Source organism: Agelaius tricolor, unplaced genomic scaffold, assembly GCF_023055355.1.
Source record: "Agelaius tricolor isolate 1412-34295 unplaced genomic scaffold, bAgeTri1.0.p SCAF_6, whole genome shotgun sequence".
Taxonomy (NCBI): domain Eukaryota; kingdom Metazoa; phylum Chordata; class Aves; order Passeriformes; family Icteridae; genus Agelaius; species Agelaius tricolor.
Genome location: NW_027269266.1, coordinates 31771133 through 31791977, shown reverse-complemented (window position 1 = coordinate 31791977; position 20845 = coordinate 31771133). Strand labels below are relative to the sequence as shown.

At 37.5% G+C, this 20845-nt stretch overlaps 1 protein-coding gene across 1 annotated transcript in view; it reads left to right on the top strand.

The window, feature by feature from the left end:
- The window catches only part of SKAP2 (src kinase associated phosphoprotein 2), a 120557-nt gene that overhangs the window by 61496 nt on the left and 38216 nt on the right, over nt 1–20845 (top strand). Inside the window, exons 5-9 of the mRNA XM_071429248.1 lie at nt 8618–8695; nt 9417–9500; nt 18743–18867; nt 19773–19836; nt 20236–20340. Coding sequence (XP_071285349.1) covers nt 8618–8695; nt 9417–9500; nt 18743–18867; nt 19773–19836; nt 20236–20340 — 456 coding nt within the window. The remainder of the gene's footprint in view (nt 1–8617; nt 8696–9416; nt 9501–18742; nt 18868–19772; nt 19837–20235; nt 20341–20845) is intronic.

The following is a 20845-nucleotide window of genomic DNA, read 5'->3' as shown; positions in this document are numbered from 1 at the left end:
ATTGATCCATGATGGTCTGTTTTGACTTAGTTCTGTCTGCAAAGCAAGAGCATTGTTTTTATCTCTGTGTTTTCCTGCCTACTTTATTTCTCATAACAAAGTTTGAAGCTGTTGCGCTGGCAGATTTGAATTGCCAATCTCTACCACTGATGCACTTTTCTGGTAGCTGGTAATTTTCTGGTAATTCAGGCCTCTGGATGACTGAAACCTGTCTTGTGCTGAAATGATTGAGTAAACCTTAATGATTCTTTAAACAAAACTTTTGCACACATTACAACATTTTTGAGTGCCTTGCTTTACAGTGATGTGAGTGGGAGACCTTGTACAAGAGACCTTTTCTTTGCTGCTGTATCTTTCTTTCTTCTTGCCTCAGAATCATTGAGAAACACCAAAACTGGGAAGGCTGCTTTGGTGAAGTGTTCATTGGCCCCTTTTCTAATGCTGTAGAATAATGTTGGCTTACAGCTTTAGAAAACATCACTTTTTAAAAACACACACACACCTCCAACACGCCCCACCCCCTGCCCCTCCATGTGCCATGGGTGTAATTTGTGAAATTTTAATAAATACCTGTGTGAAAGTTAAATCTAGATCAAGGAGTGAAAACCATGAACTCCTCTGTACATTAAGATGCTATGCAGAATGTATCAGTGGGTGTTTTAGAAGCAATTCAAAAATCATCAAAAGAATGTGCAAATCCAGGACAATATTAGCTTACAAATTCAGAGTTGAGTTTGGGTGAGGAGTATGTGATCCAGGATAATTCCATTTGGCTGTGGAGCCTAATGAATGGAGTCAAACTGGCTGACTCCTGTAATTTGTTAAATGAAAAAAGGAATTTTTTTTGTCAAATGAAATGCTACAACTACTATAGAAGCTTCACTCAGAAAATGTGTGGATCAAAAAGCCATGAATGTAAGGTTTGTAAAATTTAAAATAACTAAACACACAGTTTAGGGGCTAAATAGAAATGACTAAAAGAGTTCTAATGCTAACTTTTTCAAAGAACTAGATTTAGTTTTTGTAAAGAATCTGTTGCAGTAGTTTTTAGGCTGCCTGGCTCACTGCCTTCACCTCTGCTTACAGGAAGGAAGGGAAGAGAAGAGAAGGGTTTGTACCACTGTCCTTCTAAGGGTGGAGTCCGTAAGAAATACTCAGTGTTTAAGCCTCTGAGGGTGTGGTATTAATGTTTGTAGCCCAAACTTCATATCCCAAATTAGAAAGAATTAAAACTAGAAACAGATGACAATGCTTTAAGTATTCTGGTTCTTCTTGGAGGAATATATGAAGGCAAGTTATTCTGTGAAAATTATTGTAAACTGTTAGGACACCACAATGGGTAATGCTAGGGATGGCTCCAGAGCAGAACTTCATAGACTAGGCAGCCTTTGGAACAAACACTTTGAAGAACAAAATGCTGACTTTTTGTGAACCAATCTTTCAAAAGTGAAACATTGTCATTACATTTATTCCAGGAATTAAATGTGTTTTCTTTAACATTTATCTTTTGATTCTTGCATGGTAAACTAATTCAGAGCTACCAGGCTTCTACACTTGCAAAATGCAGACATAGTCTTTGTGAAAGTGTTCAAGACAATTAATAAAACTCATGAGATCTTCCTACTGATAACTTTTCTTTAATTAGAAGCCTCTAAGAAATGGGATCTTTTTTCAAATGCAGTATACATTAAACTTCTCTTTAATAAGAAGAAAAAATAAATGTAGGGAGAGGATATGCATATGAAAATAAACCACCTCCTCTTTAGCCTAGATTCACAGTGCTTGTGCAACAGATGTGACTCCAGTGTATTGCTATGTACAGATTCAAAGATAATTGAATCCTTCTGTAGTAGCTATTAAAAATGGGTAAATGCTGTATTTCTAGATCAAAATGAAACTGAGAGATATGAAGAACTTTGGAAAAAGTATGTGAGAAGGGGGGTAGGAGGGAGGAAAAGAAGATGAAATTACTTTTTTGTGTTGCTAAAAACATTACTTTCTTTGCTCAACTTTAACACAAATATTTTCAGACTATCTCTGCCAATTTTGAATTGCAGCCTGAGACATAGCATAAAAGCCCTGTGCTAGAGGACAAAACCACTTATTTTCTGCATTTCCTGTAGGAGCAGGCTGTCCCTTTGTGCCAAAAGATGAGCTGGTGGGGAAGAAGACCAGCTTGGCTGAACAGGGAGCTTTTGCTGGAACTCTGGGAAAAAAAGAGTTTATGACTCTTGAAAGAAGCAGGCAACTCAGAAAGAGTACAAGTGTGTTGTTAAGTCATGTAGAGAGAAAATTAGAAAGGGAAGAACTTAATTTGTCCACTACCATTAAAGATAATAAAAAGTGTTCTTATAAATATGTTAACAACAAAAAGAGGGCTGAGGAGAATCTCCATCCTTTATTAGGTTCAGAGGGGGAATGCTGTTATCAAGGATGAGGAAAATACTGAGCTACTTTATGCCTTCTTTGCCTCGGTCTTCAACAGAAAGACCAAACATCCTCAGGCCAACCAGCCTTCTGAGCTTGTAGAGAGGGACAGGGAGCAGAAGAACCCCTGAAATCCAGGAGGAAGTAGTTAGTGACTTGCTGTGCCACTTAGACATTCACAAGTCCATGGGACTAGATGAATTCATCCAAGGGTACTGAGAGAGCTGGCAGAAAAGCTCACCTAGTCACTCCATCATTTTTCATCAGTCCTGGCTCACTGGGGAGGTCCCAGGTGACCGAAGGTTGGCCAATGTGACACAGGTTCACAAGAAGGGCTGGAAGGAGGATCCAGGGAACTACAGGCCTGTCAGCCTGACCTCAGTGCCAAAGAAAGTTATGGAACAGATCATCTTGAGTGCCATCATGCTGCACATACAGGACAACCAGGGGATCAGGCCCAGCCTGCAGGGGTCTGGGAAAGGCAGGTCCTGCATGACCAACCTGATCTCCTTTTATGACCAGAGACCCACCTAGGGAATGAGGGAAAGGCTGTGGATGTTTTCTCCTTAGACTTCAATAAAACCTTTGTTATTGTCTCCTGCACATTCTGGAGCACCTGGCAGCCTATGGCATGTCCCAGTGAACTCTTCACTGGGTGAAATACTGGCTGGCTTGCTGGGCTCAGAGAGTGGTGGTGAATAGAGTTACATCCAGTTGTGTTGGTACTGGCACCGGGACCAGTTCTGTCTGATATCTTTTCAATGATTTGGATGAAGGTATCAACTGCACCCTTAGTAACTTCTCAGATGACACTAAGGGTCTTCAGTGCAAAAAAAAAAGGAAATTGAAAAAAATATTTAAGAATTATCTTATTAATTATGATTGCATATTTTTTTTTAGAAGAGCATAAAGAAATAGCGATCACTGTTTTCTCCATATAATCAAACTAATGTATTTTTTCCTCTCAGTTTTCTTTTACAAGGAATGAAGAACAGTGAATTTGAGCAAGATAACTTCACCATTATTATGGTTAAAGCTCTGGTCCTCTACTAGGAAAGCAAACTGTAATCAACCACTTAACTGTTACTGAATTACACTTATCTCCACTTCGCCTGTTTAACTTCCCATAAGCATGCTAAGCACCTCTTTAGAATGCATTGACCTCTGATTATTTCTTGCTTTATGTATCCCTTAGCCCACATTGCAGAAGTAAAAAAAAAATCCTATTGGTAAACAGTGCAGAATAATACAGTCTGGTTTTGTTTTATTTATTTTGTACACAGGATGAAATTTTTACATCTTTAGGTCCTCCAAAAAATCGAAATTCCAGGCACAAGGATTGAATTTCATGCTGTGAAGTGACACTGATGAAACTTGTTTTTATGTAATGGACAAAATTCACTGTTGCAGTAAGGTGAAAAATTAAATCATTCAGGCTTTTGCCTGTTTGATTACCAAGTTGCAAAAATTATAGTCGTGCCATAAGCTGTGGTTTTGTGATCTTTCTAAATCACGAGATATTCTGTGTTTGTGGGAGTTGTGCAGTGGAACCTATACATTAATACACCTATATTAATAGCATTTAATGTTTTTCTGAAGTCAAAGCATGACTGGTAAAGCTGGCTTTATGCTTGAGTGAGAGCATTTCACTTTCTTTTCACTGGAGGAATTTTCAGCCTGGCAGCAATAGTATTATAATAACTGCCAGCTGCTCACTTGGCACAAGAGTGCCTAGAACCAAGAGGAAGAGCCCAGTGCATTATGCATATAATTTACTTTTCTCTAAGATGAAGGTTTAGCCCTCATAAATATTTTGATCTGGTCTTTGATGGCTTTTGTACACACCAGTCTGAAAATATGCATGTGGAGCATAACTCGTAGATTTTATTTTGGAGTACATTAGAGTAATTCCCACCAGTAGGGAAGAGTTAGGAAGAGAAATTATTGTGGGAGATTCTTTTGTGAGTGGGTGGTCAAGAATGAAGGAAAACCTTTAAGTTTAAGCAGATGGACCTCCCTTATTTTATACCATGTATTGGATATGCAAGATTATTATCTCCCTAAATATTGGATCGTTTTGAATTAGTCTTCACATCAAAAGAATAAGATTCAAGACATTATTTGTAAGGTAGAAACTCTGGAATGGAAATGAGACCTTTTTATATCCTCAACTCTGTGCTTGCCCACCACTGTCAGGACAATGACACAACAGAAATTAGGTCTGGAAGAGTAAACAGAAGCAATCATTGTGCCTTTCTCTACGTATAAACCCACACAGCTGCAAGCCATAGTGCATTTCCTACTCACAATGCCACTTTTCTCCTGGATGTTTAAAATTGGCTTAAAAAACTATAGTATACCAAAGGAGAAACCAGGGGTGACTACAATCCTTTTAACATCTTTATTTCGAAATAATTTATGGTATCTGGAAACAGACCATACAGTGCTAGGAAGGCATGGTGATCTCTGGTGGTCTCATTTTGAGAGAGAAGTTTTGCTCTGATCTTGTAGTGGGCTTGACCATAAGTTTCTCATGAACAGGTGTTGAGACACCCAAGAAAGGTAGTACAAGTAGGTGCTATCTGCATCCCCAGGATGCAAGCTTCTTGCATCTCCACATTTAATTTCTTACAGTGGACAGTCTCCAGAGAAATTACAGATAACTGGAATTCAGGCCATTTCACCTGCATGAGAGAAGGAGAAAATTCTCCTTGTTGTGAGGACATCCTGGGGCATGCATGGGAGTATTACATGGGAAATTCTGAGCTCTAAAGGAGTATGTGATTTGAAGCATGTGGCTTAATTTGCTTTATGGTTCTTTACTTAAAATACATAGTAATGCCTTCTTTCTTGGCAGGATTCCTCTGTCTTAGATTCTTTATAGACTGAGCTGTCTTATTCAAAGTCTCATGCTGCAGTCAGCTAATGAACCTCTGATCTCAGTTGCTGGTATAATGTAAGCAAATGCTGCTTTGCTGTAACAAAGTATAGTAAATATACTATAATGCTGCTTTAGTGATACTTTTTTATGAGATCTGTGCCAAGCCTGATGTATTTCAAATTAATGTGGAAGCAATATTCTGATTGAAAGCAACTGCAAAAACCAACTTGCTATGTAAATTCCACACTTTCTGCTGGGAGTTCCCACATCTAGCAGTTGCAGTTGACTCTAAATCCTGTTTGAGAGATGGACAAGATGGTAAAGGAATAAAAAAAAATGGAAGAAAGATAGATAATACAACTTAGAAGTTTCCCATGCAGAATCTCAGTAGTAATTGTAAGGAAAATGTGACTGACTCCCTCCTCTTTCTTCCCTGTGTTTTTTTTTTGTTGTAGTACTGGGACAATGGTATATCCATGTTTGTGCCTTCTTCCTGCCACATATGCACAACACCTGTGGTTCATGACAATCTGGGAGGAGGTGGTTCTTTCTCTTTCCTTTATGCTTTTCGTACTACTTATTCTCCCCCTCCCCTTCCTTCTGAAGGTACAGGGCAATGAAAGAAGGAATTTAACCAGATTTATTCTTTTTCTTTCTTGTACAGCTGTATGTGTCGTGGGATATTACAATTGGGTCTGTTTCTACTGCCCTTTGACTAAAGTTCCATCATATTTTTTGGTTCCCAGGCTTCTCTGACAGAAGGATAATAACATGCATATGATCTGTTTCTGCTTCAGCTACTTACAGATTGTGAGTGGCAGTGGGGCTTACCAGCTGCAGTTTGTTTTTTGGAGTTACTGCCTCAGTTGCTTTGAGGAATAGAAAAAGAAATGGCTTCTCTACAGGTTAAGGATGGGAGGAGGGTTTCTTTCTGCAGTGGCAGCAGACAGTGAAACACTCTTTTTCCATGCACGTTCTTTTAATTTTCAAGGAAAAGCTTTCAGTGCCCTGTTCAAAATAAATGTAGTTACAGAAAATACCATCACCAAATTTATCCTGACTTGTCTCAGCAGAAGTAACAAAATTGAGTGGAATTTTGGTTCTATGAAGCAGTCAGTTTGGATGACAGAATAACAATACTAGGGAGTCCCCAAAGTATGTGCTTCTCTGGAACCGTGTTGTCCCATTGATTTGCAGTTCACTAAATGATCACTGGCCAAGCTTCCTCATCAAAGCCCAAACCGATACAAACAATATTTGGTAAACTTAGATCTAAATGGCAGTTGAAATTCTTAAATTGTAAAATTTAAGAGCGAGCTGCTTTTGTTTGTATGTTTACTTAGGTTTTATGTCTTCCGCATCTATGGGGCTGCACTGTTCTAAGATGAGCCCTACTGGAAGAGGCAGAGTTGTAAGTGTTGCACACTGATGCCTCCCAATGACCAATATAAAGCAGCACACTAAATATTTGTTAAAATATTTGTACAAAATACTTAAAAAAACTCTTTACCTCCCCCACTCATAATACCATCACTAAATCACCTGTTAAAGTAACTGTTAAACATATCACATACCAGCCATCAAGTGTCTTTGTGTTTAATTCCCATTTAATGTTGGGCTCTGATTGCATATTACCAAGCAAAGGGAGGACAGCTGTATCACTTTAAAATGCATGTTGATTCTGCTTTTGTATTTTTAACACAATAGTTAGAATTCCATAGAAGCTAAAATAAAAATTAATATACTCCTAATCTTTAAAAAGTAATATTAATTTAAAAAATGAAGTGGAAATATCAATATAAGTAAAATTTTATCTACTGTCTTTTGGTGTCAAATAAAATATTTTGCAGTCTAAAGAGCTGGTTGTATTATTTAAAGAATGTCTTCTCATTTTGAGTATTTTCATGCTTTAAAAATCAGCATTCTCTGCATGTTCCTATCTCTTTCTTGTCTTTTTCCTGTCATAACTGTATTTAAATAAAACTACCATAAACCAAGAAGTCATTTGTGAACAGTGAATTAAAAAAAAATCTATTTTAAGGAACAACCTAAAAACCCAGGAAATTGACATCATCTTTCAGAGACAGTGCTTGGTTCAAGGTCACACCATTGATCTTTCACTCAAACTATATAATTTAAAATGGTGTTTTTAGCACAGAATTTGTCTGCTAGTATCAGTCCTTTTCTGTATGTTCATATTGATAGAACATAATGAGATTACATATATTCTGATGAATAATGGCTGCCTTGTAAACTTGCCACCTACCTACAGCGACTCTTATGAATATTTGATGATAATAAGTAGTAGGAACTTCGCTGTGTTGCTTACTTAAAGAACCCAGCAGCACAGGAGTACCTTTTGTTCTGCTTTTTTGCTTGGGGTAAGCAGTTTGATATTTATATTAATATTAAATATTATATGCATCTAGCATATTCTTGTTCTTAATACTACGAGTTCTGATTAAATCATCATTCTGTTGTTTTAGGAGGAAAAGGTTGAGAGATGGAAGACACAATTTTTAACATTTGAAGTTGTATTTTAAGATGAGGCAGGGTTGGCTGGTTAGTCTTAAACGTCTATGAATTAGCAGTTGAGAAAATGGAAAAAATGCAGTGAGATATACTCACCATTTTGCCAATGCAGACATAGGTACAAGGTGTTTAAAATTAGTGTCTGTAGGTCAACAGTTTTGTAGATGTCTGTACAATGTCTTTGGTTTATCCATTATCACCTTATAGATCCTATAGGCAGTAGTTTGGGGTCATATATTGCAAATTAGGCAAAATATGTCAGCAACAGGCAGCACCTTTTATTGTCTCTTCATCTGGTTTCTTTTTTTAGATGTGTAATAGAGGGTCTTCCCCTTGTATGCTGTTTCAAGGTATTTTGGTGTGAAGCTGGTATGGAAAACCACAATTCTGATTTAATTGTGTTCAATTGAGATTCTTGATTGGGTTTCTCCTGTTTGCACATTTGAAAACTTAGTGCTTTCATTATCCAACTTGCTTTACAGGCTATGTTTGACACAGTTGCTGTATTTTGTTTCATTAAATACTTTTCCTTCTGAGACTTGCAAGGCCTGCTATGCAGCTATATTTTTCCTTACTCAAGTGGTGAGGACAACAGCAACAGCTCTGACATTGATAGGAAGATGTTTCATTTACTTAAAATAATCTGGCATAATAGTTACTAGAATTTTTTTTTCAGTAGCTCTTGCATATTGAGAGTGTAAAATCCATAATTTTATTAATGCTTCTATAGCAGTTTTCTTGAAAAGCAGTGCTTTACAGAATTTGTTTTTCTTTCAGGGAATCAGTTTCCTCCTGTTGCAGCTCAGGATCTTCAGTTTGTTCTGAAAGCTGGATACCTGGAAAAACGTAGAAAAGGTAAGTCTAGCTTTCTTTGTGAAAGCCTGTGCATATTTAATGTCTGGGAAGTCTGTCTATATGTCTGTATTTGATGTTATACACATGAACAACTTTATACAGGAGTGATAAATAAAATGAGAAGAAGCTGAAATGTTGAGTACTATTATGCAAAAGAAGCATAGCACACAATTACTCCTATAGTATTGAAAGAAAATCCTGTTTATTTACTAACAAAGTCATGCTGTGAAAGTCCACTCAGCTGTAATTCAGGACTTTCAGATATTTTTGAAGAAAACATTTGGAATGTATGTAGAAGTACCATATGTTGACTTCATGTTTCAGTGAGCATCAAGATTTATTTTCCTTCAAGAGGGCAAATATTGATCTCAGCTTTGTTTCAGTCAATATTTACCTTGATTCAATAAATCTTACATTGTCACTTTAATACCCACTTAATGCTGCGATAACTCTAGGAAATATTTAGGAAGTTGTTCATTATTTCCTTATATTTAATGTTACACATGACTTCCCTCTTTATGTGATTTAAAATTCTTATTTGTTTTCTTACCACCAATTTTTATTTCTAATTTTCTTCTCAGTGCCATGCATTTCCTTCGTTTCCTTTCCTTAGTGTCTTTTTCTAGGTCCGCCTCCCTCTTACCTAATCCTTGAAAAGAAGTAACACATTTTTGTTCAGTAATGGCATAAACCAACATAACACATGTTGTATTAATTTCAGACCACAGTTTTCTTGGCTTTGAATGGCAGAAGCGTTGGTGTGCTATCAGCAAGACAGTCTTCTATTACTATGGAAGCGACAAAGGTACTTATAACAATCATGAAGCAATGATGTTTTAATGCATAAAAGGATATGAAAGATTTATTTGAATTGGAAACTGTGAATCAAAGGTAATTTTAACAAATGGAATGCAACTTTTAAAAGAAAGTTCTTTTTTTTTAAAAAAGTTTTGGACAATGCTGTGAATTTTTAAAATGTGTAAATATTCGTCAGAACCTGTCAGTGTTTTTTAATGCAGGGAAACTGAGGAAAAAAAGAATAAGTTTCTTTAAAAGCTACTTTGTTTGCTAATAACAGCTGGCTGGTCAGTTTGATAGTGTGCTGGTACTCAACTGTTTTACTAGATAGAAAATATTCTTTTTCTCCAAATAGGCGGTTAATTTGAAAACATCCTCTAGTAATTTCACCTTCCGAGTTCCTTAGAGATCGTTCTATCCAGGAAAATATTAATCTAAAAGCTGCACAGTGGAGTTATTTCTTTTTAAATAGTTTGTGCTCTGGAAAAGCTAGAAATTAAGTAATGTATTTAACTGAAGTCCGCAATGGAAAGTAAAGCAAACTTCTGAAGATGACTTTTAAATTCAAATGGCCAGTTTGGAAAGAATGTGGCATAAATGTTGTAATATTACTTTGAATTTTTGAAATTGACAGTCAAATAAAACATATTTAAATTCTGTGCCATGTACATTTGATGTTCAAGGGTAAACAAAATGATGCATAATGATATCTGAGTAAATTTCAAAGTAAAATAACGTCTTCCAACACCCCCCACCCCCCCCCCAAAAAAAAATCCAGGGCAGACTTTCAATTTAATTTTTTGGTCTTTTTGTTGGTCATTTTTGAGATTACTGTAGGTAGTTATTATGTCGGCTTTTTTTATTCAAGGACTAATATGATTTGCTCCAGTTTGTTTCATTCCTTGGTATACTGACTCATTTAAGCTTGTCCTCTCTTTAAAACCGTAAGAAATAAAGAGTCAAATTGTCAGTCCAGTTTTCATTTTGCTAGTTTCCCATCATATCCTCTTTTCAGTTTTGCTAGCATATCTGCTAAATGTTGCTTTTTCTTCTATACTCTTTTCTTGGGATTTACAGGTTGATCAGGCTTCACAAACTTGAAAAATCTTTGTTCAAAAATTTTGACGAGATGTGGCATGATACTGATTTGGATTTGTCAGTACTGATTGATTAGTTCTCTGCAAAATGATCATGTGCTGTTTACTTATATATATATAGTTATACATTGCCTTGTAATTTAAAAATAGCTATTATTTTTTGAGAAGATATTGCTAGTTCATAAAGATTGTTGTTGATTATAAAATCCTTGTATTTTTGCCTGCTTTTTTTAGGAAAAAAAAAGGCTTGATTTTTTTTTTAACATTCTTTTCCGTATGGCTGTGCTAATGATTACTTATGCTTTCTAGCATGTGGTCTTTGTATTAAGGCAGGCATGTTGCCCAGCTGGTCTTTGTCCTTTTTTTTCTTCTTTTGCAACAGCCTGATTATCAAGTCTGTGTTGCAATTTTTAATACCTGTATTGAAAGTTAAGATGCATAGAAATACATTCCCTAGCACTCAGAAGGTTGGTGTCATGTTAGGAATTGACTGTCATATTTTGTGGGATCTCTTTCATTTATGAACCTATAGAGAGATTTTTTTGGCCAATGCATTTAGAGCTTTTGTAAGCTGCAGATTGTTAGGGGAAGGTCCTCCTATCCATAACCTAATGATGTGGGAGGGGCACATGGTCCATTGGAACTGTATTGAATCACAGAATCATTTAGGTTGGAAAAGACCTCTAAGATCATAGAGTCCAACCATTTATGCAGCACTGCTAGGCCCACCACTAAACCCTGTCCTAAGTGCCACATTTACATGTGTAATAAATACCTCCAGGGATGGTGGCTCCACCACTTCCCTGCACAGCCTGTTCCAATACATGACAACTCTTTCAGTGAAAAAAAATTGCCTAATACCCAATCTAAACCTTCCCTGGTGCAACTTGAGGCTATTTCTTCTTGTATTATCACTTGTTACTTGGAAGAGGAGACTCACCCCCACCTCATTACAACCTCCTTTCATGTAGTTGTAGAGAGCATGGCATAGTTGGACTCCAAGCAGTAATTCATGTAATTCATGGAGGAAGCAAACAAATCAGATGCATGAATTTCTGCCCTACCTCCATTGGATTGGTGCTTATAGTGCAGAAAAATTAGTTAATCTTGGTGTAGTGACTTGATCTTGTAATATGGGATGACCAAGTCACTTCTGAACTTGTCTTTGAATTAAAAAAAGGTTTTTCTAGACTGGTCAGAGGTACTGTCTTCAGGCCTGTGATCCTACATAGAAGTGCCTGTTGCAGTGCAGAAGCAACTCACTGTCATTGAGCAGAAACTGGACACCAGCCATGGCAGGCTAGCATGCTGTTAAAAGTGAGCTGTCACCTTAATGGTTGTGAGGGTACATGCTGCAGTTCATCACACTGTTCAGCTGCAGAGTGTCAGCATGGATGAGGTGTGTGATGAGGCAATCCTGAGCAGCTCTGGCATTTACTCACTGCAACTGCTTTGACTCCCACTGTTGTGGGAGCAGTGGTACCTGCTGTAGCATGCTGTTGTGCTGGGGGCCTCCTTCTTTTACTGTGACCCTTGATGCTGTACCAGATAACTTGGACCATGTAGAAATTCAGAGTGTGTTCATACCCACTGTAGAACAGCACTGAAGTGTGTGTTTGGTGGCTTTGTGCAAATTGTGAACCTGGTTTCAAAGTGACGAGGATTCCACATGCACTCACTCCTGCTGCCTGCATCACTTTAGATGGATGATGGGCTGCTAGTGCCTCTGTGCTGGGGGATGTAATGCTGAGAGGCAGCAGGGATTTCTGCATCCATCTTGGCTTGTTTTGAATTGTGTCTGTTTTTAAAACCAGACCATAGGTGAATAAACTGTGAAAGCTATTTTGTGTCTGCAGTGATGTGTCTTTTGTTGACCAAAGTTTGATTTTTTTCATGCTTAAGTATCAGTGGAAATGTAACTGAGTGGTTAATATGAGGGTATAGGATGCCTTTTTATTATTTGCATAGATTTGTTGTTTCCAAAGCAGTTTTAGTTCTTCTAACTAAACTTTTCTCCTTTTTGCATTGGGAAAGCAGGAAGTGTGGAAGTGTATAAAGCTCACAAACATGTAAGGAAGAGTTTCAGAATCATTTACTCTAAGCTGAATGATGAAAAATGAGGCCTAGTCCAGAAGTATATAGTGCAAGATAAAGCCTGTGAAATACAGTAAATGGCTGTGTGTTTGTGTGTGTGCTCACCTAAACAACTCCAAGCATCTCTTTGACAGTTGTGATGCCTGCAGGCTGGTGTATGTCTTGTTTCCCTATTTTCTCTTCAGTTTTCTCCTCCATTTGGTGCAGCATTGGGTAGTGAAACAATGTAGTTTATCCAGCGATACAGATGGGTCTAAGTGAATCACCTGCATTTTTTCTCTTGATCACTGATAGATGGAGTAGATGGAGGAACAATGCTTAAAGGTTTGAGCTAATCACATGTCAGAAATAGGTGTTGTGGGATGCACATGTGTATTTATGCCTGTGCTGCAGTATCAGTAGCCAGCATGTGGTCCACAGCATTGCAGAGGGCTATGTTCAAATGTCAGAGGTAGGTGGGATTTTGAGAAGCTTGCCTGGTGCTCCTTTCCATAGTCTTTCCTTCCATAAATCTTTTATAGTCCTCTCTTTTCTTTTCTTCCATGCAGTTGCACCCTGAATTGAGTACCCTGGCTCCCTATCATTTTTCTATATGATCTCTGGCTGTTCCTGTGTCCTCAGACACCGAGATCGTATGGATAACCTTTCAGACCTCAAAGTGCCTGTGAATAAGGAAAGTTAATTTGTTGCTTTATAAATGATTGAATTAATGGCTTCATTACTTCTTTCTCACTAGGCCACAATGTTATATGCCCTTCTGTCTCAGCAAACTGGAGAGATCAGCTAAATGTTTAGCAAGACAGTAATTGATAACATTATGGTAATTTTTCCTCTGCTAATGGGCACTAAAAATTTATTTTCATTTTTATAACTTGAAAATGGTATCTGCTTGCCCGCCAGTAATATGATATTAAAGAGGGGTATAATTCAGAGGCTTTTAGAAAAGCCCAAGTTTATTTTTTATTTTTCAATTTCTTTAGTTTTAACATGGACATGATAGTTTTGGATTTCTCTGAATAGTAAGATAGTGATGACCAGGCCAGTGGTGAACTACTTCTATTTGGGCAGAAAAGGGAATTTTGCATGCTCAACAGGACTTTGTTGTAGCAGGGTGATGGCAGTCAAAGGCATCTATCTGATGTGTACTGGGTCTTCTGCTGTGAGACTGTTAAATTCAGACCTCAAGACTCACACTTGTTGTTAATTATGTGTTATTTAAAGAGTAACTACTGGGTATAAGCAAACAGAATATAAACAGTTCAGTGCCCTAAATCACTTCTTCCATTTCTTAATTATTTTACAGTTTCAGTTTCTCAGAGGACTAGATTAAAGGAATAAAAAAGAAGAAAAAAAAGTTGATTACATTTCAGATCTGCTGTCTTAAAGGGAAGAACTTCTGTGCATGCATTTGTTCAAAAGCTGGAAAAGGAATTACCATTTTGGAGATACTTATACTGAGCTATTTTTTGATAGCAGACATCCTGCACATGAAAAGTATGCGAAACTACATTTAGCTTGAAGCCATGTAAACTGTAAAATCTTAAAGGCTCCTAATTTCAAGATGAAGAGAGTTAAATTATAGATTCTAATAGTATCTATAAGTACTTTATCACTCTCTGAAATCTTTGTTTGCCTTTGTTCCTTATGTCTTTCTCTGTAACTTCTTTCCTTTCTACTGTCCCAGTCCTCTCTGTTTTTCAGAGTGCACTAATTCTTTTTACATGTGCTAATAATATGAGCACATGGCCTTAGGCCTCAAATTTACAACCCAGTAATTTCAAGATCTCATTGAAGGTTTACCCTTCTTTGTTTTAAATGTTCCCATGGACTTAGTTACGCAAGGTTACTTCAAAACGCTTTTTCTCTGCTTCCCTTGAGACTGTCTTTAGCCAATATAATATTGGCCCTGTTTCTGTTAACATTTAACTCTTTTTAGAACAAATGAAGTTTATATGTGAGAGAAATGTTTAAAGGCTTTCAAATTTTATTCAGATCTGAATTTTCTCTATGTTAAATATAGCCACCATATTTAGTTCATTTAAAATTCTGTGTACTAGCTTTGTTTTTTTTTTTCAATACTTAGTGCCTGACTCTCCCCTCTGCTATACTACTTTTTAATGATTTTAAATTCCTGTTGCAAAATGATCTATACAGACACAGATTTATTTTTCTGTTCTGTGCCTGACATAGGAAGCAGGGGAGAGAGGAGGTTGAACCGATGAGAGCAAAGGACAGCTTATGCTGAAATGAGATTTGGCTTCATTGTGGAACAAGTTATGCTTGTTGACACTCACAGTCCTTTTCATTTTTACAAGACTGATATTACACTTTTTGCATTTCTGTTTTATGTTTTTCTGGGACAACTAAAGGGTTTTCTGTGGTTGAATCGGAATGACAATTTTTTCTTGATAAAATAACACGCAGCAAAAATGTTATTGTGCTTCAGAGAACTGTGTTCCATCAGCATATATCTCCCTAGTTCTTCCTAAATATGTTGTTGTATTCCTGCCTAAGCAAAACTCTGGTTCTGATTTGGGGGTTCAAACTGAAAATTAATCATCTGTAATGAAAATGTGCTTCTTGAAGCTACTGTTGACTCCTGCTATAAAAACTAACAGTATCTAATTTTAATTCTCCGAGTGAAATCTTTAAGTCTTCAAAATACTTTAATATCAGAAACTGTTTAATTCTCCCTAAAACACAGTCTCTAGAAAATATTTCTGACAGAAACAATTTAACTGGTGATGTGAAAGTTCACAGGAGTCGCTGTGGCCCTAACTTCACAAAGCATCTTGAAACCAACAGCCCGGGTCTGTCCAAACCCATTTAGCAGCAAGCCTGTGCCAAGCAGTGAAGTTGAGGCGATTGTTGGCAGGATGGTTCCCCTTCCGCGGGGGAACTCCTGTGTGGGTGTGGGCAGGTCACTCCCTTGTGGGTCCCGTGGAAGTGGTGTCTCCCCGTCCACCGTGTGCACAGTCCCGGATGGATACCAATCATGCCACCAGGGTGAAGGAGGACTCCAGGCACCAGCGTAGATCCAACTGGATTTGTTTGGGGGAAGTCCGAGGGTCCAAGGAGGGAGGGAAGCAGGGACACCACTGCAGTCAAAGGGAGCGGGTGCTAGAGCGAGCTCGAGCCCCGAACCCGGGTGGGACCAGGGTTTATAAAGGGGATAAGGTAGGCAGGGTCGGGGTACAAATCAACCAGTGGGGAGAGGGCTCAGAGGAGGGGACAAGGTGGGGTGATCGGGGGTACACCTATGAAAATGTGAGGAGAGGGTGGTCTTGTGACAACGTCCAATGGGGGAGTGGGGAAGAGGGAATATTCCAGAAAGGGGGGAGTGAATCACAGATGATTGATGTTCATACAGTAGAATCCCCCCAGGGTGCCTCCGCCCCATCTTCCCTGTCCCCTCCTCCCACAATTGTTGAGTCTGATGATGCCAGGATGGCTCTGCCTTCAAGGCTGCACCTGACTGCTCTGCCTGGCCAAGCAGCTACTGTGGGTCATGGTTTGCTCCGTGGTGATCAAGGATGATCCTTTTCAGTTGTCCAGTCCTAACTGAAAAGGTGTATTCTGCAAGAGCAAATGGCATTTGTAGACCTCAACTGTTTGTCACCATCAGAGCAGGCAGCTGAGCTATTGCTGACCTGTGTTCTGCCATTTCTGGAGCCATTTCTCAGGACATACTGGGTCTTATCTCTGGCTTGCTGCCACAGGGAGCGTGAATTCATAGAGTCTTTCAACTTTTAACAGGTTCTGAGTCAGGGCTGTGAAGTACCTCATTGTCCTAGAATTTCCTCATTTGCACCACACTGGACTTTATTCACAGGTTACTGCTAAGACAATTGGAAGTAAAAGCAGCAATGCTAAGTCTAGTCTATTGCTATAACGGTCATTGAAAGACTGTAATAACAAGGGATGGATGTATATAAATATTTGGTGGTGTATACAGGTAATTTTCATTAGCACTGAAATAGTGTGTTCAGAGAGATAAGACAAAAGCCGTATAAACAGAAAAACAATCACATGGGATATGGATGTCATGCACCATCCCCTTCCAAAGTACAGCATCTTAGTGGTTTAACTGCAATGCTCTTTGAAAGAACGAGTACCAGTGCAAAGATTATTCAAGATTAGCTCTGTAAAAGTGTATTGCCATAAAAGGGATCATCCATGTCACAGAGAAGCAGTCTCAGAAATAAGCCAAGAGAGTAAATTTGAATACTTGCCTCATTTTTATCTTGACAAAATGTTTTTACCTTTTGAACCTGGTATTTGTTTATTCTGCCTGCGTGCTCCTATCTTCTAGGATTTTGATAAACCTCCAGCATGGGAGAGTGAGAAATTAATGTGTTTCACTTCATCTTCTCCCTGAGGTCACAAGGGAGGGAATAATAACAGTTCTAGGCAGAAATGAATTTCATTAAAAGGAACCTAGTTAACCTATTGCAAGTTATTATTTCTAATATCTACCCTGTTGTGATTTCATGAATTTTGCATGTGTGTGCTGTTCGAAATAGAGGTGGAGGATTGAGCAAATAGAAAATACTAGTACATATTATTAGTACTTATTTAAGACAGAATAAAACTTACTGTGGGGGAAGGGACTAGAAGTGAAAATAGATTGGTGCCCCAGATTTTCTCATATGATTGTGTTATTGGGTATTTGCTTGCCCTGGGTGAGAGTTCATAAAAAGGTGGAAGGACAGAGAATATGTGTCTATGTGCACATAAGATTACTAGAAAGAGTATTTGACTAGTGAATGCCCTTATGTCCATGTATGTTCACATTGCTTTGTTAGCCAATTTTTACCCTCTCAGGAGTGGAAACAGATTTTCTTTCCTATTAAATTCCCATAAATATGACAAAAATTTGTTGAAAACAATAGTTTTCCTATTTTATCTACTGTAGAAATTTTCTCCTTTTGTTGACAAGCATAAGCAATGGATGCTCAATTTGCACCTAAGTTCTATTCAGCAATACTTAAAGTAGTTTTGCTGCTGTGCCTGGTGCTTATTGTTAATTAATGCTTTTCTCTTCTGTGTAAAAAAAGCCCCACGCTAAATGGCATTTTTTAAAATATGCAACTGCACTTTGTTCTTTGTTTGCCTGTGCAAAATGTGAAATACGATGCCAGTCTTCACTTGAATGCTGCACTGTGATCTGCAGAAATTGCAAAACTTAATTACTTTTACATTTTTGGTTTGTTTTTAATATTTGCCAAAATATGCCAGAGCACATAAAATCTGCTGTAGAATTTGGTTTGAAGGGCTCGAAAGGAGTGCACAGGTGCCGCTTGCACAACATGCAGTGTATTTAAAGTCAGATCTGTTGTAAGTGATACTTTTATAAACCAGAACCTTTGAAAAGTAGAATACTGTCTTTAAAACAACCACATGGCTGTACCTAATAAACTGTGGTAGGGCTCAGTACTTTTATTAGCTAATTAAACATTTGCTGTTTTGAGAGAAAGGCTTTTGGAATGAACACAGATGCACACACCTGAATTTATAACAAAATTAATTCTGTATTTTTGCCATGTTGAAAGGAAGCACATCTGGGAGTGGGTGGGAGAATGTGAAAAGCAGCTTTTCCAATTGCTTAAAAAGAAGCTTGAAGTTTATTTTTTGAGTGAAGTGGTTAGTTTAGGAGGGAGCTCAGCAAGTTCTGAGCTAGACAGGTTTTCCCATTGGTTTACTGAACCTGAAAGAGACACTGATTTATAGGAAACGTGTCTTGCAAGTTCCAGTTCTTGGCTTTCCCTAGATACAAGTGTCATAACACGCACTTCTTACTAAATAAGACCACCATCTGCAAACATCCCCCTGTGGAATTCCTTAGGCATCCTACAGAAAAAATGTACTTTTGGGTACATCTTCCCTTAAAATAAAGCTTTATCTCCAGAAGCATCACTTAATCATTTGGCTAAGAACCTACGTGTTCTTTGCAAAATTCATGAAATAGAAAACAAAATCTGAATAAACGATAACCTGCTGAGCCGCTTACATTCACTGTTGTAAATGAAGCTCTAACTTTGTTTTTTATCTCCAACAGACAAACAACAGAAAGGTGAATTTGCCTTAGAGGGCTACACCATCAGAATGAATAATAGCCTTCGGAAGGATGCGAAGAAAGATTGTTGTTTTGAAATCTCTGCTCCAGATAAGCGCATTTATCAGGTTGGACTTTTTTATGTTGACTTGAAATTTAATTGACAAAGCTGTTACAATTCCAGTTACTGAATTAGCATTTCAGTGAAACAACTGTCACTGATATCTTAATGAAAAAAGGAAGCCCTCGCTTGCATATATTGTATATTCATATATTAGGAAAAAAAATCTGATTAAACATATGTATGTACATGTTCAAATATTATCTTTTTGGTCAAGAGCAAGGAAATCTATCATCTTTATCTATTGGTCATTTCAATATTACCATTTTAATATCTATTGTATAGTGTGTCTGTGTGATTTCTTGGATGAATTAAATAGTAAAAAAAAGTTAAAATATGTATCAGTGTTAAATACATATTGTATTGGTCATGGCTTTTCAAGGAAACCCTACAAAAAGGCACATATCAGCTGTGCAATTCAGAGATCTATCAGCCAGACATCAATATGGAATGTAAGTTTAATAAGTTTTAAATATCTGAGATTGCGGTTGAAAGCCAGTTAATTAAGCTGTCAGGTAGTGTGTTGGAGTCTGACAAGAACATTTTTAAGAAAACTGTACCCAGCAGTCTAAAGAAATTCATGGGTGTCTTCTAATTGTCAAGGGCAAATTTTGTTCATCAGTTCTGGCTTTGACATTGATGAAGAGAAGCAGCTTTTTTCTGCACAGCTGCCAGCTGCTGATCAGAGTTTCAAATCCATCATCCTCTCCTTCAATTACATAAATTTGTCAAAATTAGCTGTACATTATAAGAAGCATCCTTGCAAGAAAAGTACCAGAAGACATGAAAAGAATTGCTAATGGTTTCTTGAGGAAGTGAAGGGAATGTTACATTCCCTCTTTTTTATTGCTAATGAAATTGTAGTTTTGTTTTTGACATTACTGCTAGTAGTTATTAATAAGCATTTAATAGTTTACAGCTGCCACTCCCAAAGAAGCAGAGGAATGGGTACAGCAAGTCAGATTTGTAATTCAAGGTAAGCCAGCCAGTAGAGCAGTTGCCTTTATTGCCAATAATGCTTAGTGACAGTAGTTCTGTCCATTTACTTATCTGTCATGTTAGTACCTGTAGGATTCCCACATGTCCAAGTCTTGAGTAGCAAGTCCTAATTTTCAGTTGTATTACAGCTTTTATATGACTTTTCTCTTTCTTCAAGATTTTTGCTTTTCTCCCAGAATACTATTTAGCTTGAAAGCTCTCCCTTATATAAGCTCCTTCATATAAACTCTTTCTTACCCCTTGAACAGTGTAAAAAAAAATAAGCAGAATGTACTGGAAGGAGCAGGTCATAGAAGAATTGTTTTCATTTTGCATAAATTTCTACTTAGGCATTCTTTTCCACTAGATGTTAACTTTTTAAACCACTGTTACCTAGATACAGGATCTAATGCTATTCCTGAGGAGGAGGAAGAGGAATATGATGATGTTGGACAAGCAAACAGTGACCTGATAGATGATAGCATTTATGAAGAAGTTAAAGGTATTGTTGAATTCTTTCTAACTGTGTGACTTGTGGTCATTTTGTCTTCTCTACTTCTAGTTTGATAACTCTGAGTGGCTTAAAGGAAGTGAGTAAAGTAGCATGATGAATACGATACTTTCAGATTTCAGATTTTGCTATGATATTAAAAAAAAAATGTCTTCAGTTTTGAGTGAGAGAACAGTTTTCTTTAGCAGGGGCGTCAAAATAGCACAGAATGTGTAAAGGAAGTGAACTCAGGGGACCTTCAGCTCATTAACATTTTCTGGTATGCAATTTTTTTAAATTAAAAAATTGAAAAGCCTTACAGCTTTTTCCTGGAACATGCCCATTATTTCTTTTCTTTATTCATTTTGGCATTTGTATTAAGCAGAAGTTCTCTATCATTCCAAATGTTACAAGCTTCTGCCTAATACATGGTATTACAATCCTGCAAGAAAGCAATGTGTTTGTTTGAAAAGACTCTGGAAATGAACTGCAAGGAAAGCAACATGAGTGTTGACAC